Source organism: Gracilinanus agilis, chromosome 6 (assembly GCF_016433145.1).
Source record: "Gracilinanus agilis isolate LMUSP501 chromosome 6, AgileGrace, whole genome shotgun sequence".
Lineage (NCBI taxonomy): Eukaryota > Metazoa > Chordata > Mammalia > Didelphimorphia > Didelphidae > Gracilinanus > Gracilinanus agilis.
In genome coordinates this window covers 127594303-127618063 of record NC_058135.1, presented here as the reverse complement: position 1 = coordinate 127618063, position 23761 = coordinate 127594303, and the positions used below count along the sequence as shown (strand labels likewise).

Sequence of the window (23761 nt, the reverse complement as noted above, 5' to 3'; positions counted from 1 at the left end):
TTGGAAAAACATTGATTGCTCATAGGTAGGACAAGATAACATAATAAAAATGACCATTCTACTCAAATTGATTTACTTATTTAGTGCCATACCTATCAAACTACCAAGAAACTTTTTTACTGAATTAGAAAAAACAATAAAGTTCATTTGGAAAAACAAAAGGTCAAGAATAATCAAGGGAAATAATGAAAAAAAAATCATGAAGGAAGGTGGCCTAGCAATACCAGATATTAAACTATACTATAAAGCAGTGGTCATCAAAACAATATGGTACTGGCTAAAAGACAGAAGCGAGGATCTGTGGAATAGACTTGAGGTAAGTGACCTCAGCAAGACAGTCTATGATAAACCCAAAGAGCTCAGCTTTGGGGATAAAAATCCACTACTTGACAAAAACTGCTAGGAAAATTGGAGAACAATATGGGAGAAATTAGGTTTAGATCAACATCTCACATCCTACATCAATATAAATTCAGAATAAGTGAATGACTTGACTATAAAGAAGGAAACTATAAGTAAATTAGGTGAACACAGAATAATATACTTGTCAGATCATTGGGAAAGGAAAATTTTAAGACCAAGCTAGAGTTAGAAAATAATTACAAAATATAAAATAAATAATTTTGATTACATTAAATTAAAAAGTTTTGTACAAAAATTTACTATCTATTAGGCCATAAAAACCTCATAGCTAAGTGCAGAAAACCATAAATATTAAATGCATCCTTTTCAGGTCATGATGCAATAAAACTACATTTAATTAAGGTCCATGTAAATGCAGATTAAAGAATAATTGGAGAGTAAATAACTTAATCTTAAAAAATGAGTGGGTTAAAGAACAAGTCATAGAAATAATAAATAATTTTATTAAAGAGAATGATAAAAATGAGACACCATTTGAAAACTTATGGAATATAAATCAAAACAACTCTGAGATACCACCTTACACCTAACAGACTGGCCAATATGGCAGCAAAGGAAAGTGATAAATGTTTGAGGAGATGTGGCAAAATTGGGACACTAATACACTGCTGGTGGAGTTGTGAATTAATCCAGCCATTGTGGAGGGCAATTTGGAATTTTACACAAATTGCTTTAAAAGTCTGCCTGTCCTTTGATCCAGCAATACCACTGCTGTGTTTGTACTGCAAAGACATAATAAAGAAAAATACTTGTGCAAAAATATTCGTAGCTGCATTCTTTGTGGTAGCAAAAAACTGGAAAATGAGGGGGTGTCCCTCCATTGGGGAATGGTTGAACAAATTGTGGTATCTGTTGGTGATGGAATACTATTGTGCTGAAAGGAATAATGAACTGGAGAAATTCCATGTGAACTGGAAAGACCTCCAGGAATTGATGCAGAGGGAAAGGAGCAGAACCAGGAGAACATTGTACACAGAGACGGATACACTGTGGCACAATTGAATGTAATGGACTTCTCAACTAGCAACAATGCAAGAATCCAGGACAATTCTGAGGAACTTATGAGAAAGAACACTATTCACATCCAGAGAAAGAACTGTGGGAGTAGAAACACAGAAGAAAAACAACTGCTTGATCACATGGGTCAATGGGGACATGACTGAGGATGTAGACTCTAAATAATCACCCTAATGCAAGTATTAATAATATGGAAATAGGATTTGATCAATGGCACATGTAAAACCCAGTAGAATTACTCATTGACCATGAAAGGGGAGGAGAAGGGGAGGGAAAGAATATAAAATGTGTAACCATGGAAAAATATTCTAAATCAATTAATTAAATAAAATTTTTTCAAAGTCCAAAAAAAAAAAAAAAGAAAAAGAATACTATTATGCTGAAAGGAATAATGAACTGGAGGAATTCCATGTGAACTGGAGAGACCTCCAGGAATTGATGCAGAGCGAAAGTAGCAAAACCAGGAGAACATTATACACAGAGACTGATACATTGTGGCATAATTGAATGTAATGGACTTCTGTACTAGCAGCAATGCAATGACCCAGGACAATTCTGAGAGACTTTTGAGAAAGAACACTATCCAAATCCAGATAAAGAACTGTGGGAATAGAAACAAAGAAAATCATTTCCTTGATCACATGGTTCGATGGGGATATGATTGGGAATGTAGACTCTAAATAATCATTCTATTGCAAATATTAATAATATGGAAATAGGTCTTGATCAGTGATACATGTAAAACCCAGTTGAATTGCTCATGGCTATGGGAGGGGGGAGAGAGGAGGGGAGGGAAAGAATACAAATCATGTAACCATGGAAAAATATTCTAAATTAACTAATTAAACAAATACATTTAAAAACAAAAAAAATAAATAAAAGTAAAAAAAAAAAAAGAGAGAGAGAGAGAGAGAAAGAAATTAAACAGGCCGTAAAAGAGCTTCCAAAGAAAAAAGTTTCAGGAACACATGGATTTATAAGTGAATTCTACCAAACATTTAAAGATCAACTAATTCCAATATTAAATAAATTATTTGAAATAAGAGGCAAAGGTGTCCTACCAAACTCACTTTATAAAATAAATATGTTACTGATATCTAAACCAGAAAAAGTGAAAAAAAGAGAAAATTACTGACTGATTTCACTAATGAATACTGATGTAAAAATCCTAAGTACACAATAGCTAAGAGACTACAATGATATACACAAAGATATATCGTAAAGATTATATTCTGTGCATTTGGAAGAACAAAAGGTCAAGAATATCAAGGGAAATAATGAAAAAAAAATGTGAAGGAAGGTGACCTAGCAGTACCGGACCTTAAACTGTACTATAAAGCAGTGGTCATCAAAACAATATGGTACTGGCTAAGAGACAGAAGGGAGGATCAGTGGAATAGACTTGGGGTAAGAGACCTCAGCAAGACAGTCTATGATAAACCCAAAGAGCCCAACTTTTGGGACAAAAATACACGATTTGACAAAAGCTGCTGGGAAAATTGGAAAACAATATGGGAGAGATTAGGTTTAGATCAACATCTCACACCCTACACCAAGATAAACTTAGAATAGGTGAATGACTTGAATATAAAGAAGTAAACTGTAAGCAAATTAGGTGAACACAGAATAGTATATTTGTCAGATCTTTGGGAAAGGAAAGATTTTAAGACCAAGCAAGAGTTAGAAAAAATTATAAAATGTAAAATAAATAATTTTGATTACGTTAAATTAAAAAGATTTTGTAGAAATAAAACCAATGCAACCAAAATTAGAAGGGAAGCAACAAATTGGGAAAAAATCTTTATAACAAAAACCTCTGACAAAGGTCTAATTACTCAAATTTATAAGGAGCTAAAGCAATTGTACAAAAAAATCAAACCATTCTCCAACTGATAAATGAGCAAGGGACATGAATAGGCAATTTTCAGATAAAGAAATCAAAACTATCAAAAAGCACATGAAAAAGTGCTCTAAATTTTTAATAATTAGAGAATTGCAAATTAAAACAATGCTGAGGTACCACCTCACACCTAGCAGATTGGCTAAAATGACAGCAAAGGAAAGTAATAAATGCTGAAAGGGATGTGGCAAAATTGGGACACCAATGCATTGCTGGTGGAGTTGTGAATTGATCTAATCATTCTGGATGGCAATTTGGAACCATGCCCAAAAAGCACTAAAAGACTGCTTGCCCTTTGATCTAGCCATACTACTGCTGGGTTTATACACCAAAGAGATCATAAGGAAAAAACTTGTACAAAAATATTCATAGCTGCTCTTTGTGGTGGCAAAAAATTGGAAAACAAGGGGATGTCCTTAAATTGGGGAATGGCTGAACAAATTGTGTTATCTGTTGGTGATGGAATACTATTGTGCTGAAAGGAATAATGAACTGATGGAATCCCTGGATTCCATCCAGGGTGAACTGGATGAGGTGAACTGGAACAACCTCCAGGAACTGATGCAGAGTGAAAGGATTCCAGAAACAGGAGAATATTGTACACACAGATGGATACACTGTGGTACAATGAAATGTAATGAACTTCCCTACTAGCAGCAATGCAAGAATCCAGGACAACTATGAGGGACTATGAGAAAGAATGCTATTTACATTCAGAGGAAGAACTGTGGGAATAGAAACAGAGAAGAAAAACAACTGCCTGATCACATAAAAGGAAGGGGATATAATTAGGGATGTTGACTAAAAATGATCATCCCAGTGCAAATATCAATAATATGGAAATAGGTCTTGTTCAATGACAGATGTAAAACCCAGTGGAATTGTACGTTGGCTATGGGAGGGGGTAGGAGGAGGGGAGGGATAGAACAGGAATCCTATAACCATGGAAAAATATTCTAAATTAATTAATTAAAAAAAAGATATGCTGTGACCAAGTAAGTAGGATTTCTACCAGGAATACAGGGATGATTCGATATGAAGAAATTAATAACATAATTGATTGTATTAATAACAAAAAGTAACAAAACCTGCATAATTACATAAATAGATGTAGAAAATATCTTTTAACAAAATATAACATGCATTCCATTAAAAGACTTTGAAAGCAGAGAAAGCAGAGAAAATGGATTTTTCTCTAAGATGATAAGAGACATCTACCTAAAACCATCAGCAAGGCTATTTATGATGGCCATAAATGAGAAGCCTTCCCAATATGATCAAGAACAAGGATGCCCATTATTATTAAGCATTGTACTAGAAATACTCCACCTAGCCCTTGTTTGCAGGGTCTGTTTTATTTTTATTTTATTATTTATTGTCATCTCAAGTCCTTAGCCAAGTGCTTGGCACATAGTAGGCACCCAATGCCTATTGCTTGATTATACACCCAAAGTCAACCCACCTCTTCCCTGAAAGGAAGGAGGTGCATTTTTTCATCTCTCCTTTAGTGCCAAACCTGGTCTTTAAAATTATATAACACTCAACTTTATTTTAATATTCTTCCCTCTGTAGTTACTGTTTTCTCTTTCTTATTTACTCTGCATCATCATAGAAGTCTTCCCATATTTCTCTTAGTTCCTCATATTCTTTGTATCTTACCATTGCATTTTGTTTTTGTTCATTCATTTTTTGGTTCTGTCTGACTCTTCATGATCCCATTTGAAGTTTTCTTCACAAAGATACTAGAGTGGTTTGCCATTCCCTTTTCCAACTCATTTTACAAATGAGGAAATGGAGAAAAGGAGTTAAGTGAGTTGCCCCAGAGTCACATAACTTGTAAGTGTCTAAGGTGAAATTTGAACTCGGGGAGACTCCTGATTGTAGACTTGGGATTCTATCCACTGTGCCACCCTCTACCTCCATTTGTTTAGCAATGCCCTAATCATTGGATACCCACTTTGTTTCCATTTTTCTGCCATAACAAAAAATATTGAACATGAATATTTTGGTATATGTAAGACTTTTCTTTCCTTAATTGACCTCCTTCTTCTTTCCCAGAAGTGGATTCTTTGGAGCAAATTCCAATCTGTTTTGCCAACAGTTACAGCCTTCTCCTGTGGAGGGCCCCTTGAGGTGACCTTGTGGACTACCATGGACAAGCATGGCGAGTGTCACATAGCACTGGCAGATTCCAACGAGTTGTGACCCATATTTTTGGAGAGAATATCCATATTGATGAGATATTAGAAACCACTGAGGTATTAGAATATCAAGATGAAGGGTTAAGAAATTGTGTAGGGAAATACAGTAATGAAGACTGCTTAATAGCCAACTGTTATGGTCTGTTTTGTGTTTTTGTTTTATTACTTTTTTTTCTTTTTCACAAAGGAAGGTTTAATCTGGAGGATGGAGGTCTTAAAATGTCTGTTATGTAGAAAGTAGAGATACTAATTAAAACACATTTAAAAACGCTAATTAGGATATTTCTCTATGGCAACAATGGTTAAGCAGTCAGACTTCAATTATATTGTTCTCTCCCTGTGACATAGGAGAAATTATTTGAGTCACATACAATTGTTGACATCATAACAGCTCCTGTTTTCATGTTCTGGACAAATAAAGGCCCTAGAAACCTTGGGTGAAACCAATACTTAACTTTTCCTCTTTACACCCAGTCTGCTAAGTCTCATGGTGCCAATATTTGGAGCTATTATGTGATTATTTGCATTAATGTAAAAGTCATTTGACTAAATATTTCCTTATCCTGATTACATAACAAAATTCTATATAAGACAACAGATTTAGGAGTTTATATAACTCATAAATCTTTTTCTGGTTATTCTTTTTTTTTGAGAGTGTTTTACTAGCAAACTTTTCCCCACTTGTTGCTTAGCAACTACCATCAATGGGAAGTGTTTGCATTCTAGTAAGACATTCCAGTTAGGATCTTGGTGGTCATACACCCCTTGCCACCAGAAGGAAATTAATATTTAATCATGCAAAGAACTTGAAAAGCTGTCTTCAAGAAAGAACCATCTGTAGGTATGGCAGACTTTTTTTTCTTGGCTCCAGAAATAGTTCTACCCTTTAGCCCACTTAGCGCTGAACATTTCAACAAGATTAGATCGCAGGCTGAAAAAACCTGGAAGAATGAAATTCAGTGGTCGGATAGCTCTCCAACAACCTATCGGGCCAATTTCCGGAGCAAAACAGTGGATGATCCCCCACGTATCCAACCGTACTCTGAAACAAGACTAAACAACCCTCATCCACGCGAGTAAGATTTCTTTGTCATAGCAGCTGCATGTGTCAGATCAATTAAATAGGAACTTAAAAAAAATCTCATGGAGTGATGTCTTGGGAATGACCTGGATGTAGCTCTCCAGTGTAGAGTCTTGAAAAGCACATGCTATTGAGCATTCTGTAGATGGATGTTCTCAGAATGGACAGAATATACTATGTAGACATTCTATTATATTTAGGTCATTGACCCAAGCTATGGCTAATATTGGAGTTCTCAATTAGGTGCTGGAAAATTTCATTGTGCATTCTTACCTTGTTTTCAAAGCCATTAAGGGTTTGAAAAATACACTTGAAGAGAAGATACATAACATAGCTATAGTTAGGGTGGCCAAGGCTTTGGCCAAAAGTACAGGATTTATAGGGATCTAAATTTGGAGGGCTGAGTTTAGAAGGTTCGAATGGGGAAGAGGATAAACATTTATTAAGTTCCTATTATATGCCATGCGCTGTGTAAAAGCAAAGTGCTTTACAAATATCTCATTTGATCCTTGGGACAATCGTGTGAGGAAGGTACTGGTATTATTTCTATTTTGCAATTGAAGAAACTAAGGCAGACAGACATTAAATGACTTGTCCAGAGCAACATACCTAATAAGGGTTGGAGGCTGAATTTGAACTCAGGTCTTCCTGAGTCATGGTCTAGAGCTCTAGCCACTTTTCCACCTAGTTTCTCTAATGGTACTTAAAATTCTCAAGAATAATTGGTTAAGGTAGGAAGTTGACAGATGGTAGCTTGGGATGCCTTGAGCTGAGGTGCATAGTTCCTATTCCTCACTTTAGGATAAAAAAAATCCTAGTTATGGCCCTGGTAAATAATGCCTTACCTTTTCCCTACCTAATAATGTCTGCATGTTTTAAGGTTTTTATAAACATGGTTGTTAGCATGTCCATTGCTTGATCATATCTGCTTAAATTGGGAAGAATTATTTGGAGCCACTTTAAATCACTGGCCTATCAGGAATGTTGGTTCTAACCCAATATATGACAAACAGATAAATCTCTGTCCAAACAAAGTGGTTCTGTGGTCCTCTTCCCCAAAGTCACGAGATCAAAGCGTTTAACCTTCAAAAGACTTACAAATATCATAGTTTGTTCTGCTTACCCTGATTGCCAAGAACTTGATATTTGCATGACTAATAATTCTTTTTAGAAGTGATGATGCTTGAATTGAATTAGTTTTGAAAAATCCTCACTGCACCTTCTAGACTGGGGATAGGCTTGTTAGCCTGTCTGGGATGGTTCAGGTGACTTTCATTTTCTATTAAGCAAGCATCCATGTTCCCATTTATGAATCATAAAAGATAAATTCATCAGTGGAGAAAATGAAGGTAGCTTTTGTTTTTCTTCTTGTCAGGGGGCAGTAAGATTAAGTACAGAACTTCCAAACTAGTTTCCTCTAGAGAATGTGACCATCATGGGAAACATGGTAGCTTAAGGTTCTTGTGACATCATAAACCAGAAGAAGCCATATACCAGTGAGATTTATCTGTTTCTAGATTCCTGGGGAAGCTCATACATTTTCCTTATATACCACTGTTTAGTGTCTACTATCAAGTTTGAAGAAGTAAGTTTGACTCTACAGTCCTTGAGGTCCGAAATGAGCTTCCTTTCCTTCCCTTCTCTCCTCCCCCCACCTCTTTGTCCATAAAACTTCCTCCTTCAAACACTGCGGCGTGGTAGAAAGAGCTCTGGATTTTGGAATAAGAGGATTAAGATTCAAAGCCCAGATCTCTTACCATTTATGATCTATGTGACTAATTTTGGGCAAGCCATTCTCTAGGTTTCTGCTTTCTCATCCTTAAAATGAAGGGGTCATATTCAATGAATACTAAGGTCCATTCTACCTCTAAATTGATATAATCCTGTAACATGCCATCTATGGTGCAGGTGTCATTCCCATATTGCTTTCTTCAACACCCACTCTCCCTCCTTCCCCAGTAAAAGTGATCTTGCCTCAGATCACTTTTTCACATCACTTTGTAGATACCTTTTCCCATAGATCTATATCACTGTCCCTTCTGTTTCTTTTTGGATGACCAACTCTACATCCTATTAAAAAAGTCTTTAAGATCATCTAGTCCTACTGCTTCATTTTAGAGATGAGGAAACTAAAGCTGAGAGAAGAGGGGAGATGATTTACCCAAAGTCACAGAGGTAGCAAGCACATAGCCAGAGTTTGAAACTTACATCCTTGGACTCCAACTCTATTGCCCTTTCCATCATACTATACTGGCCATTTGCATGTTCCCCCATTATCTGATGATAAGCTCCTTGAAGGCAAGGTTCATGCCATTTATATGTCTTTCATCAGAAGACACTTAAATGTGGATGAATAGAATTAGCTCCCGTTTTATTCTTCTAGCGCTTCTTAAGTAAACAGTTATGTTGCCAGGAAATATAATAGTTTTGGCTCCTCTGTGATTATTATTTAAAAAATTTAAATGTCTTAAAATGACTTGCTAATTGATGATAAAAGTTTATTTTTTCTCCTCTTTCCATTGCTGTTACTAGCATTTTGAAAACCATGTCAAATAACAGCAAGGAGAGGGATTATCAAGGCTTTACTCCTTTACTTCTGGGGAAAGTTTCTAATGTTTCTCTATTACATAAAATACTAGCTTTTAACTTTAGATATATACAATTGACTGTGCTGTAAAGTGTCTTTGCTGTCTATTTTTTTTCTTTTCATCAGTACAGTCCTTTAGCTAAGATTATTTTCTGTTTCTATTCCTATTTTAAAAGTGCTAATTTCTTTATTTGCTTATGGATAAAAAATTTCCCTGGTTGACATTAATACAAAGACAAATGCCTTTTAAAAAAACCTGAGCAAAACTTGCAAGTAAAAAGATTGTCACTTTCACTGGTTCATTTTCCTTCTTATATCCCCTAATCATGAGTGTCTTTGCAGGCTCTTCTGCAGTTTCTCTTCTTTTCTCCTTCTTGGCAATCTCATTCACTTCTATAGCTTCAGTTTCTGCCTGTATGCAAATGATTCTTAAAACTAGAAACTCATCCCATATCTCTTCTCTGAGAGCCAGTCCTACATCTCTAACTGCCTTTTAGACATATCCACCAAGATACACCACTCAAATCTCAAATCCAACATGCCCCAGATCGAGTTCATTCTTTTCCCCGTTTACACTTGCTGTTATTCACTGTTTTGGCTTATGATTATGATTTTCCTGGTCACCAAGGATGGGTGGGTTAGAGTCATTTGACATTCTTCCTTTCTTTGTCTCTTCTTGCTTTTCTTCTCTCTACTTTCCTATCCAATCAATTTTGAAATCTCATTAAGTATCTGTGTAATAACCATCATCCTAAAGAGCATCAGCTCACAGATCATCTGCCATAGACTTCTGCAGTAGCATCCTTGTTGTTCACCTCCACTCTATTTGCTCTCCAATCCATTCTTCGCACAACCGCTTCCTGTTTATATGGCTCCTTCTTGTAGAATCTTCCTAATGAATTTTTCTGATCCTATGACTCAACTCAAAATCCTTCACTGGTTCCCCATTGCCTACCAAGTAAAATATAACAACTTTATTTGGTATTCAGGACCATCCACATTGTGACTCCAATCCTTTTGTTGTTATTCAGTTGTTTCAATCATGTCTGACTCTTTGTCACCCTATTTGGGACTTTTTTGGCAAAGATACTAGAATAGTTTGCCATTTCCTTCTCCAGGTCATTTAACAAATGAGAAACTGAGGTAAACAGTGTTAAATGACTTGCTCAGAATCACACAGCTAGTATGTGTCTGATGCCAGATTTGAACTCATGAAGATGAGTCTTCCTGACTCCAAGCCCTGTGGTCTATTCACTGTACCACCTAGTTGACTCCAGCTTACATTTCCTTAATTCAAACACCAAAATCTATATCTTTATCCTAGAGCATTCCCCGGAGTTTTCACTCCTACAACATGGTTTTCAGGATATATTCACCTGGCTATTCTGCTGACACCTCAAACTCAACAGAGCTTATATTATCTTCTCTCAATTTCACTGTGAACCATAGGATAAAATACAAACTTTTTACACTAGAATTATAAGCATTCATATCTGGCAGTAATCTACCTTTTTAGCTTTGCCTCATACTCCAGATCTATATATCTAACTCATATCTTTCCTCTGAGTTCTAACCCTTCATCTCTAGGAGCCTATGAGGTATGTACAACTGTATGGATTCCTAGAATCTCAAACTCAGAGTGTCCAAATTCATACACCTTATTCCTTAACCTGATTGTTGTTGTCCTTTGGATAAAATACAAACTCTGTAGCTTGGCACTTTGTTTTATGTATTTACTTATTTTATTTATTAATTAAAAACCCTTATCTTTCATCTAGAATCAATACTAATTTTTGGTTCTAATGCAGAAGAGTAGCAAGGGCCAAGTAACTGAGGTTAAGAGACTTGCCTAGAGTCACACAGTTTGGAAGTGTCTGAGGTCAGATTTGAACTTCCCATCTCAAGGCCTGGCTTTCTTTCCATTGATCCATTTAGCTGCCCCAATCTTGGCACTTCAATTTCTTCAGTATCTCATCCTAACCTTCCTTTCCACCCTTATTTTCTTCTTGTTTTCCCTTCTAGCTAGAGTGGAGTATTTATTCCCTTATCTCTTTCCTTGCTCTTCATAGAGGCTGACCTTCCATGTCAGGAATCCATTCCCTGGTCACGTTAACCTTTTAAAATTCAGTTCAGGTACCACCTCCTTTCCTTGATGGAACTCTACTGAAAGTAATCTCACCCTCCTCTAATTGGCCTGCAGCATTTTGTCGGGATCTCTCTTTCACTTTTACATTCAATTTTGGATTATATTAATCTCTTATATTCCCCTCCCCCCATGGTAGAGATTGGTTTTGCTTCTATTTTTGTCTTTATATTCTCAGCACCTCAGTAGAACCCTGCCTACCAGTTGGTAGACATTTAATAAATGTTAAAATGAATCAAATGGAATTTTTTCACTAGCCTTATTTCAGAATAGATGAAGCAGGATCACTAGAATCAGACATGAAATGAGAATTTTTTTTGAAATTTATTCAATCAGAAAAGGTATAAATCAATTAAAAATGGAGACAGTATGAGGTTTTCTGTTAACCTTATTTAACATGTGATTAATATCAACAATTTGTTAAAATATGGAATTATGGCTCATCCTTGCCCATTAGACTCAGAATCTGTCTTTCACAAAATGTATATGTATATGTATAATAGACAGAAAGTAAAGAATGCATTTGGAGGAAGATGAATATGGCACCAAATTTCAAGTGTAGGTTCTAGTTAAGAGTCAAAAAATTCATAATGGCCTGGATATTAGAATTGCCTGTTAGAATTTTGATAAGAAGTGTCCTGTTGAACAAATGTCTTTTGAGTGGGATGGGAGGAGGGGTGATGAATTCAAATATTAAGAACATTATTTTGGCATCTCTCTGAAAGGTAAATTAAAGAGGCAAGATACTGGAGGCAGGAAACCAGTTTAGAAGGCTGTTAATGGAAGTCCAGAGAGGTAGTGAGGGGACTAAATCAAGGTGACAGATAAACGAGTGAAGAAGAGGAGACAAATGAGAGAAATAAGGCAATTTGGAGGTAGGATAGAGTTAGGGTACCTTCTTGAGGTTCTACCCACCAACTCTGGAGACATAATCTACTAGGGCAGAGGTGACAAATGAAAATTGGGCATAAGTACTTTAAACTTCTCTCATCTCTCTAAGCCTCAATCAATCAAGAGTCAGATCTGAGGGGGCAGCTGGGTAGCTCAGTGGATTGAGAGCCAGGCCTAGAGACGGGAGGTCCTAGGTTCAAATCTGGCCTCAGACACTTCCCAGCTGTGTGACCCTGGGCAAGTCACTTGACCCCCATTGCCTACCCTTACCACTCTTCCACCTATAAGTCAATACACAGAAGTTAAGGGTTTAAAAATTAAAAAAATAAAAATAAAAATAAAAGAGTCAGATCTGAGAAGAGAGAAGCATTACAGGTATGTGAATCCTGTGCAAAGACAGAGATGGGAGATGGGAGATGGAATGTCCCAAATACATGTATGTAACCTAATAAGTTTTTATTCCAACTGTTGCATTGCCAAATTGGGTCTCCTAACCCATCACCTTGGTTTAGTGCCCTCATCACCTCTAATCTGGACTTTCATTAACAACCTCCTGACTGATCTCCTTACCTAGTGTCTCCCCTCTTTAATTCACCCTTCAGAGAGATGCCAAAATAATGTTCTTACTATTGGAATTTAACATTCCATCTCTCATTCCACTCTGAGGATTGGGGTTATTCTTTCTAATGCTATCTGCCCAAATATTCATTCTAGTGTTTTCTACATCATTTGCTAGTATAGCTAATATCTCCCCTGTATTATTGATTGACCCAAGACAACCTAATATCATTTAGCTAATTAACATCAATTAACAATTAACTGAGGCAATTAGAACAAGAACAGAAGAACTGATTCTCCCTCCACCTCCCAATATGGGACATAATCTTTCCTTTACAACCTTGGCTCCTGGGGAGAATGGGCTCAAACTTCAATTGATGGCCACAAAGCATTCATCCCACCTGAATCATTTACTAATGTGGCATAGCTCTTGTCAGTTCACTTTACCATGCTGGGGTAAGCTTGCTTTAGTTTCTGGTTGGTCCAGTGATGGGCAAACTTTTTAAAGAGGGGGGGGCCAAAGGAAAGAAAATGCTCATCTGTCAGTCTGTTTCTAAGGCAACTCTTTCGAAGTTTCATTGTATCCTTCTCATTGTATTTGTCAGATTAGGAATAATGTCAGGCAGCCTGATAGAACATTTTAGGGGGCTGGCCTGCCGGCTGTAGTTTGCCCATCACTGGTCTAGGCTTATTTGCTGCTAGCAAACCTGAAGTGGACCATGACACCTGGAATTCTCAGGTTTAAATTTCACAAGGCTGTCACATAAACCATTCCAACTCCAATACTCCTTCACCTTAGGTAGGAAAGAATAGACTGTCCTAAATATGAAAGTAAAATATTAAATGTAATATTAACTAAAAAATTATGATCGCTGTCTATAAAATTAACTCTCAAGTCAGGAGTCTGTTAGTAGCTCTTAACAATGACATTTTTAATAAAAATGGAGATATAGAAAAGAGGGAAATGTAGGAAAGGGACAGAAAATATCACTTATCTAAAATAATACCCTGAGCCGAATCAGGAAGCCCAAATCAGAACTACCAAACCTCTTAAGCCCGCAAAAAACCTTTGAGCTCATAGCAGCCACCTGAGATCCTGCTCAAGCCTGTCTTCCACCATGGCACCAACCCAGAGAGAGAGAGAGAGAGAGCCCTTCCCGGAGGCACCACACCTCTTTACTCCTGTCCCCCACCACCAAGCAAAGTAGGAACGTAAAATGGATATGTGGGGAAGGACAAACTTAGGGAGTGGTTTCTATCTACACAGTACCCAGGAGGGACAAAGGAATCATTCAGGGCCATGACTTTGTGTCAGCCTCGGTAGGAAGAGCAGCGGAGGGTTATAGCAGTCATTGCCTCCTCACTTGCCTGCGTCAGAGAGCCAGCTCCAGTTTCACCTTAGTCTTTTGTAGGCACGCTCAGTTCTAACTCAGCAGCTCATAGATGAACCCCTTTTTCCCAGTGTTTGGGGCCAAGAAACAACTCGCAAGTCCATGTAGGGATTGCATCCGTCTGAGTACATGGCACTTGTTTATAAGGGGTGCACTCCCATTGGGCAGTCCACCGTTGCAAAGGGAATAGCTGAGAGGATGTTTTGAGTGGAGTGCAGAGTGCATGAGATGGAGTAATAAGTAGTCAAGGTAGACTGAAGTTAGTTGGTGAAGGGCTTTCAATGCCTGAGTAGTTCGTACTTTATATAGTAAGGAGAATCCCTGAAAAATCTTGAGAGCAATATTGTCATTTATTTCCCCATTTCTGTAATGTACTCCTTAATTCTCACTCACAGAAATTCTTACTTCAAGACTGAAGATTTTAGGGATTCCAGTTGTCATTGTCCTCCATTCTCAGCTGCCTCGTTTTTATTTTGTATTTAACCATGATGACCGTATCTATTCTATATGTCCTTCCATCTGTATACTATGGGAATCCAACTGCCTCCTCAATATGTGTTAAGATCTTTGAGAGCAGGGACTGTTGTTTTTTTAAAAAAAAACAAACAAACAACTTTTGTATGCCTGATGTCTAGCACAATACTCTATTTCTGACCTAAGCCAGCTTAGACAGCCTAGTGGATCCTTATCCACTGGAACTCACCACACTGGTGATAGAGTTAGGATGGACATCCAGTCCATTTAGATCACTGCAGCCCAGAACTCCAGAACTCAAGCAATCCACCTGCCTTAGGCTTCCCTAGTGGCAAGGATCATTAAGGCAATTTGTCACTGGAGGACCACAGCTGCAGAATGTAGCATGTACCATCTGATGTGGATGCTAAAACAGTCTTTTTCTTGTTGTTGTTGTTGACTGGTTTCTTCATCGCGGGCTGTATTTGATTGGGGAGAAGGAAGAGTATATTGGGCAGTGGTTACAGTGTAGAAAATGTATAAGGCATCAATAAAACTTTGAAAAGTAAATAAGGTGAACATCAAAAGGAAAGAAAAAGAGACAAAGCTAGTACCAAGTCCTTGGGGATGTGTGGAAGGATGTGTAAATAAGTCTGCTTTGCTATACTTATTTCTTATAAAAGAGGATCTCTACTTGTAGGAGTGGGTGTTAGTTAATGGGAAGTGGTAGATAACAAGAAAAAAATAAAAATGATAAAAATTTAAAAAAAGAATATGAAAAGAAATTAAATGGGGATAAAATCAAGTCAATTAGAAAATCCCTTTACCGTTTGTCTTAGATTTTGAGTATTAGTTCTGTAATAGGTATAGACTTTAAAAGTAGGAAAGCCAACTTATCAGACAGACTAAGGGGGAAAACCTTGGCTGTCAGCCAGGAACATTCTAAATAGAATGAAGGGGAAAAACTATTTTGCCCTTGAGGACTCTGGTCAAGCCAGGAAAGGGAGAGGGTGTGGATGCCTTTACCTGCCCAGTGAGGAGCCAAAGGAGTGTGGAGTTACCACTGAGAGGGAAGACCTGCCAGGAAAGATCAAGTGAGCAAGAAGATCTAGCTGGGGTGGTGGACATCCCAGTCTGAGACAAGCTCCTTGGTTAGCATTTCCTGGATTTACCTTTCTGTGGACCCATTTCCTGTGCCATCAAGAGGAGCTGAAGTGGACATGGCTTTGTGAGAGACCCATTTTCCCTTCAAGTCAGTAATAGTCTGATTTGTGTAGTGTAGGCAAACATAAAATGCATATCGAGAGTCAGTGTAAATATTTACACTTTTACCTTCAGCAAGTCAATTAGAAAAACCCCTTACCTTCTGTCTTAGATTTTAAGTATTAGTTCCAAGGCAGAAGAGTGGTAAAGGTTAGGCATTGGGGATTAAGTGACTTGCCCTAGGTCACACAGTCTGAGACCAGATCTGAAATCAGGACCCCTCTCATCTCTAGGCCTGGCACTTTTATCAATTGAGCCCCTTTGCTGCCCCTGTTTAATATTTTCATGGTTTCACATCCAGTTCTCTTTTCTATTTTTTGCATATTGATATTTTCTTTATGAGTGTCAAGTTCATAATAAAAACAAAAGTTTACAGAAAAAAAAAAGGGTGGAAGGAGTAAGGACGTATCAATGCATCAAGCCCAACCTACATGACTTGAGGAGTGTGAAAAGGGGGGATTTTCTGCTTGGATTGTGAATGACCACACCTGGTCCCTTTTTTTTTCAGCTCAAACCCAATAACATGGAGAGAGAGAGAGACCTCCCCCCAAGGTTTGGCCATTTGTAGGCATGGTTCTGCTTGTGCAGAATCAGCATAGCTTGCTCTGCTAGATTTCATACCTGGCTCCTTCAGCATTGTCTATGGAACAGCTACTCAGCTGGTTGTCCATAGTTTTGAGGATCTAGCATCTTCAATGAATGAATTCTGGAGGGCTTCTGAAGAGCAGATTCCACCCCTGTTAGCATTTCCATTTCCTCCAGAAGCCCCAAGCTCTATGACTAATACAATTTACATGCATTTTTTAAAAGTTGTACAGGGAAACAAACATAATTACTAAAATCTTTTCTGATTCATTCCAAGCACTTATCTTATTTGAAAACTTATCTCCAGAGAGGCACTCACAAATCCTATTGAAACAATTATAAATTTAATGTTTATATCCCTCATGTAATGTTTTGTAAGTTGTTACCCCTTTATGATAAATGAGGGAACAAATCAGTCACTAATGACTGAATGGGAAGGCCCAACTTGGCATGATTTATTGGGAGGAAGAACGGAAAGACAGAAGAATCTTTTTAAAAAGTAATTTGAAGTCTAAGCTTTATAGAAATGCATCATCCTTTGTAATTAAAAAAGACATAACTCTTTGGTTCTATCTTGCTTTTTCCAGGTTGTTTCTAGTAAACAAAGTTCATTATCTTCCTGGATATTACCACTCTAAGCTTCCAGAACAGGAAAAGCCTAAAGGTAAATATGATCTTTTTTTTTTTTTTTTTTTTTTTGCGGGGGACGATCCATTTAGTCAGTGAGGTTGTGCTATTACTTAGATTCTCAGTTAAGGTGACTCCTCAAGCCTCATCTGTATATCCTCAAGATGGTTTTACAAGGGGGGAGAAGAGGCAGTCCATTATGGTTCCTCTTTCTTTTAAAGATGATTTTAGTGCTTGATTCAATCTACATCAATTTAAGTTGTATTCAATAGCCATTTATTAAATGCTTACTCTATGTTAGGCACTGGAGGTACAAAACCAGCAACAAAAAATGAAATAATTCCTGTCTTCACAGAGCTTGCATTCAATCGAGAGAGACAACACGTGTACAAATTTCAATATAGACAAAACAAATACATAAATATAAGAGTTTTGAGGGGAAGGCATTAGCAACAGGGACAGGGAAGTCCTCATATACATGAGCTTTGGAGAAAATTAAGACCTGTTTTCATGTAATTCGTTTTATGGGAGGGATAGAACATGTAAACCGATAAGTTTCTATATGGTTGTTGGAAGTGGGAGCGAACACAAACAGGTCCCAGGTTAAGGAAAAGACCTCCTGCCAGAAGGAGGGTGGGATAGGAGCTAAGCCTTGAAGAAATTTAGGATTCTGAGAGATTATGTTCCAGGCATGAGTACTTGAGCTGCTGAGGTGAAGGAATAGCCAATTGGAACATACTTATCCCACATACAATATTTATGTTTTCTATTCTTTTCTATTCTGCTTTCCATCCCTCTTGCCTCTCTGTAAATAGTGAACATGAAACAGATGATTTCCTTTTTTCCACATTTTCTCTCATGGTCGGCTGCTTCTCTCAAAAGCAGCAAATCCTCAATCTGTGAGAGTATGGTAGGACCGGTCCTTTGCAAATCCACGATAAAAATTTTAGCATCTTATAGAACCAGTTATTATAATAACCCTTACTCATTTGTAGTACTTTGAGGGAGGGTTACATTTTAGTGTTTCTGCTTTCTTGAGGGGAACAAAAGTTAGATTGCTGTCTCATAGGGCTTTTGTAAATAATAGAGCTCTGTGGGAGCAAGTAGGTAGCTTCAGTGGATTGAAAACCAGACCTAGAGACAGGAGGTACTAGTTGCAAATTTGGCTTCAGATCCTTCTTAGCTGTGTGACCCTGGGCAAGTCACTTAATCTCCATTGCCTAGCCCTTATTGCCCTTCAGCTTTGGAACCGATACTTAATGTTGATTCCAAGATAGGAGGAAAGGGCTTAAAAATAAGTAATAGAGCTCTGTGTTTTTAAAACAGTTACCCTGGAGAATTTCTATTCTTCTGGTTTCTTGAAGAAGCTTGAATTCATGGTACTTGTCTATTTGAAATGAATGTTTCTCTGTCCTCTTTTCAGACCAGGATGAGTCAAGGGGATTGCTCAGATATTCATGGGATTATAGAAACATGGATTTAGTTCTGGACAGTGTAAAGGTCATCTGGGTTGACTCTCTCAGTTTGTAGTTTAGGAAACCAAGGCTCCAGGTGGTTAAATAACCAGCCCCAGGTTGCACAGGTCATAAGTACTGGGGTAGGGATTTGAACCCCAGCTCCTCCTGACTATAGAGCGAGTACTCTTTTGACTCTCATTCTGCCTTGGGTATCATTCTTTTTCCTTTATTTCTATGATTGTAGCTCTTTGAGATACAAGTCAGGATTAGGTAATAGGATGTGAAACCTCCTGAAAGCTTCTCTCTTGGACAGCAAGTCTAATGTAGGTACCAGAACAGTATAATCCTATTACATTGACATGGCTATTAGCCCAGCTAATCACCTTGGACCCATTCTGAGGCAGAATCCTGGTGCTGATAGCTAAACAGCTTGCCTGGGCCTGGGGCCAGTAATGTCCCAGCTCTGTGAAGCAGCCACAGTGTCCAAGCAGTGATCATCTCATTGGTGTGCCCCTTTTCTCTTTAGTGGTAAAAAAGTGATGGGGGAAAAAAGGGGAAGATGGACGGTGAAGTGTATGTTGCAGTGAATGTCCTTTGGTAAAAATAAGAGCCCCAAAGACAGACTTAGGCTGCAAAGAGAGAGTATCTATGACAGATACAACTGCCACCACTGCCACCACTACCACCACCACCTCCATCATCATCATCACCACCACTGGCACCACCACTCCCACTACTACTATCTAGCTAGGAGACCTGGGTTCAAGGGGAATCAGGAAAACCAAATCCATCAATGAGTAACTAAAGACTCCAAGAAAACAAGCTAATTAGCTGTGTAATTCTAAAGACCCATCTTGACCTCAAAAAAATTGAAGGAGAGCCAACGAGCTGATTAGCATTCATACAGATAGACCTACTTACCTCTGCCTTGACACATCATATGTGTTACATATGATGTCATAGGGGCTATGACAAAGAAGCTTTTCCAGGGAGGGCTGGAAATGGTGTCACAATCAATCAATCCTTTGCAAACATGTATTAGTACATATGTTAATAAATGCATTTATTAATACATATATACATGTCTAGCCAGCACTAATTATGAACAAGTTCACAGGTGCAAGCATTTGCTAATAACATATATACATATCTACATGCCCAACCAACAATAATTATGAAGGAATTCACAGCCACACAATAATCCTTGCCTGAGGATTACAAATAATCTTAGCACTAATATGGACCAGCTAGCCTAGCTAATCTAGCCTTACCACCGTCAATTAATCTTCTAGGAGAACTGATAGTGCTTATATCATCATCCTCATGGTCCATTCTACTTTTAGGAGGAAATACAGTTATTACAGCCCTATACTCTTTAAATACATTAATTACCTCACACTAAGGAAAGTTCACCCATCACCTAACCCTATTTGCCCTTCATTAACACGTAAACATATGTTCATAACTCCTCACATTCTACCACTAATTATATTATCGCTAAACCCCAAATGCATTTTGGGTTTAACATACTGCAAATATAGTTTAACCAAAACATTTGATTGTGAATCTAAATATAGAAGTTTAAGCCTTCTTATATGCTGAGAAAGAATCAAGAATTGCTAATTCCTAAACCCATACCTAACAGGATAGCTTTCTTACTTTTAAAGAATAATAGTTATCCATTGGTCTTAGGAACCAAAAACTCTGGTGCAACTCCAAATGAAAGCAATCAACTACCTCCTTAACTCAATTACCCTTCTATCCATTACATTACGAACTTCCTACTATTATATAGAACCTTTTACTCCCCCACAAAACAAAATACTTCCCGCTATACTATAAAAATATAGTTATATTAGCCTTCCTAACTAGTCTCCCTCCTTTACTTATCTTTCTATACTTTGGCCAAGAATCAATTATCACCAATTGACATTGATTCTCAGCTCGTACATTTGACATTTCAGTGAGTTTTAAATTATATTTTTTCTCTATTATTTTTATCCCTATTATCTAATTCATAACCTGATCTATCCTAGAATTTTCCTTATGATACATATACTTAGACCCTAATATTTTCTGATTCTTCAAATACCTCATTACCTTCCTCCTCACAATAATTATTCTAGTATTCACCAACAATTTCTTCCAATTATTTATTGGATGAGAAAGTGTAGGTATTATATCCTTCATATTAATTGGATAATGGTACGGACGTACAGACGCTAACACTGCAGCCCTCCAAGCAATCCTATACAACTGTGTTGGTGATATTGCATTCATACTTACAATAGCATGACTCATACTAAATAATAATTCATGAGATCTACAACACATCTTCTCCACTAACACAGATACACTTGCTCTCCTTGGCTTAATCACTGCTGCAACCAGAAAATTAGCCCAATTTGGCCTTCATCCATGATTTCCTTCAGCAATAGAAGGGCCAACCCCCATATCTACCCTACTTCATTCAAGTAGCAGGTATTTTTCTCTTAATTCGATTTTATCCTATACTAGAAAATAACCAAATAATCTTAACAATTGCTCTATGCTTAGGGGCAATCACAACACTATTTACAGCCTTTGCACAATTACACAAAATGATATAAAAAAATCATAGTATATTCCAGTACTGGGCATAGAATAACCAAAGGCAAACGAAGGAATGGGACAATCCCTTTGCCTTCAAGGGGCTTACATTCTAACAAGAGAGACAACCTGTACTTAAAATATATACAAAATGAATGTAATTTAGCTTGGAACAGAGGACACTAGCTATTGGTTGGATCAGGAAAGGCTTCATGCGTGTAAATGTTCCAAAATGTAACTTCAGAGGGACTCCTGGCCATCCTCATAGGGTCTGGGGATCAGAGAAGCATAAATTTAGAACTCAGAGGGATTTTAGAGCTTATCTAGTTCCTCCTTCAAATGAGGGCTCGCTCTGTGTGTATGTATTTGTGTGTATGTGTATACATACCTTAGAAATAGCAAGGCTAGACATGGAGGATACTCAAAGAATGGAGTCAGTGTCAAACATTTTTTCATAAACTAAAACAAAGTAACACCTAGCTGTCTCCTCAAATATACTTCAAGTTAACTAATCGTGAGCATTTATTAAATGCCTTTCCTGGTTCTAGGCACTGGGCTGGGTACTGAGGATACAAGCACACAAAGAATGAAATAAAAGCCTTGTGAAACAGGAGTGCCTGAAACCTACAGGGACCTTAATCTAGTGCCATGTATTTCAGCTATATTCTGGAAATTGAACCATTACCAAAAGTTATTTCTAAGGGGAAATGCTTTCTCAGTTTCAAAAAGAAAAAAAAATTGCCCCAAACCCAATTTCCAGATGAACTTTTTTTTTTTTAAACCCTTACCTTCCGTCTTGGAGTCAATACTGTGTATTAGCTCCAGGGCAGAAGAGTGGTAAGGGTAGGCAATGGGGGTCAAGTGACTTGCCCAGGGTCACACAGCTGGGAAATGTCTGAGGTCAGATTTGAACCTAGGACCTCCTGTATCTAGGCCTGGCTCTCAATCCACTGAGCTACCCAGCTGCCCCCCCCCCCAGATGAACTTTTGAAGGACAACCCATTTATATTATACTAGGGCAAGTCAAAAGACCAAGAGTGTGACACAAGTCTGTGGCTTATGGGGTAGTCAGTGTTGGTTTTTGCTGTTATCAGAGGAGTTTTAAGGCATTTCCAAAAGATTTGAGATAAAAATGTATTCAGGAGGAGGGATCAGAAAGATGGGGAGGGATTCAAGCCCCAACTCTGCTATTTATTGGCTTTGTGACCCTGGATAAGTTTCTCCAGCTGTTCAAGACTCAGTTTATTATGGGTGGGAATTCATATGGCTTTGAAGAATTAAATTTTAATGGACACCTTTTATTTTTATATCGCCTGGATTTTCCACTACATCACCCTGCCACCTTTCTAACAAAGTACTATTTTTTAAAGAGGAAAACAAATCAGTAAAGTTGAACATCACATCAAAAAAGTTTTGTCCTCTCCCATGGACCCTCCTCTTCTCTGCAAAGGAACAGATTTTTCTTATACCCATATCAGTCCTCCTATAGCTTTTCTTTGAGGCTGAGTTTGTTCTTGATAATTTGGCAACATTCTCATTCCTTTGGCTTTAAGGTTTGCAAAGCACTTTCCTGTGAACGTTCAAAATCCTGTGAGGTAGGTAGAGCAAATTTTGTCCCCATTTTACACACACAGCTTTATGGGAGTTGGGCTAGATCTTCAAGATTCCTTTCAGCTCTAAATACTGTTATGTGTAGTACATTAGAAAGAGCACTGGATTTAGAGTCAGGATGGGAGTTCAAAATCTGCCACTGCCACTTAATGTCTAGTTTCTACTGAAGGTTGGAGCGCTTAGAGGTGTAGAGGAAAGGCAGGCACAGATGGAATGGGGTAGGGGCAAGCAAAGGGGATTGTTTCCAGGCTTCTCTGAGCTTGGGCTGAAATGGGTCCATGAGCACATCACATTTATTGTCTAACTGGGGCCAGCACAGTAAAAGTGGAGGGGTGAGCTGGCTTCTTTTTTCACTCATTTGTCCAGATCAGCCCCTCCAGTCACACCCCACAAATCCTTTCCTTTTCCAAGTTCTGAGCTAGCTGGAGGCACTTCCTACTTCCAGGGACTGGATTTCCTGTCCCAAAGTTAAAACACTGCTCAGAACTCTTTCAGTTTCCAAGGAGAATATTCCCAGAATGTAATATTGAAAAAGACTCCCAGCTTTTTTCCCTCAGTGTGAAGGCATATCCCTCCCCACTCTCCCACAAGTACACACTTTTGTGGCTCCACCACAAGCATGACTTTTGCACACTATTCAGACTCATTCTAAATTATTAGGGCCTGTGGAAGTGGTAGGAGAGTGTATTCGAAGGCACCCAAAGTCTTCACTCATCTACAGATTTGCTTAAGACGTGCCTGTCTTGCCTCCAACTATTGACAGGTAAAATCTGGACTGAGCAGCATTCCAGGTGCCAAGAATATAGGTATTAATGGGACAGATTTGGCTTATTGTTCCTTGTCCTGCCTTGACCTTTCCATCTCTGCTAGTGACCGTGGTAGTTCAGAAGAACCCTGTGGGTTCCCACAAACTCCAGGTTTTCCAAGCTGACTTCCAAGCTGGCAGAGGCACGTAGGACAGTGATGGGCAACCTTTTGAGCTTG

General features: G+C 38.0%; 1 protein-coding gene across 1 annotated transcript in view; it reads left to right on the top strand.

Moving 5' to 3' along the window:
• Positions 1–6384: 6384 nt before the first annotated feature.
• C6H4orf51 (chromosome 6 C4orf51 homolog) overlaps positions 6385–23761 on the top strand; it is a 37275-nt gene continuing 19898 nt past the window's right edge. Inside the window, exons 1-2 of the mRNA XM_044681701.1 lie at positions 6385–6617; positions 17081–17157. Of these exons, the coding sequence (XP_044537636.1) occupies positions 6385–6617; positions 17081–17157 (310 nt within the window). The remainder of the gene's footprint in view (positions 6618–17080; positions 17158–23761) is intronic.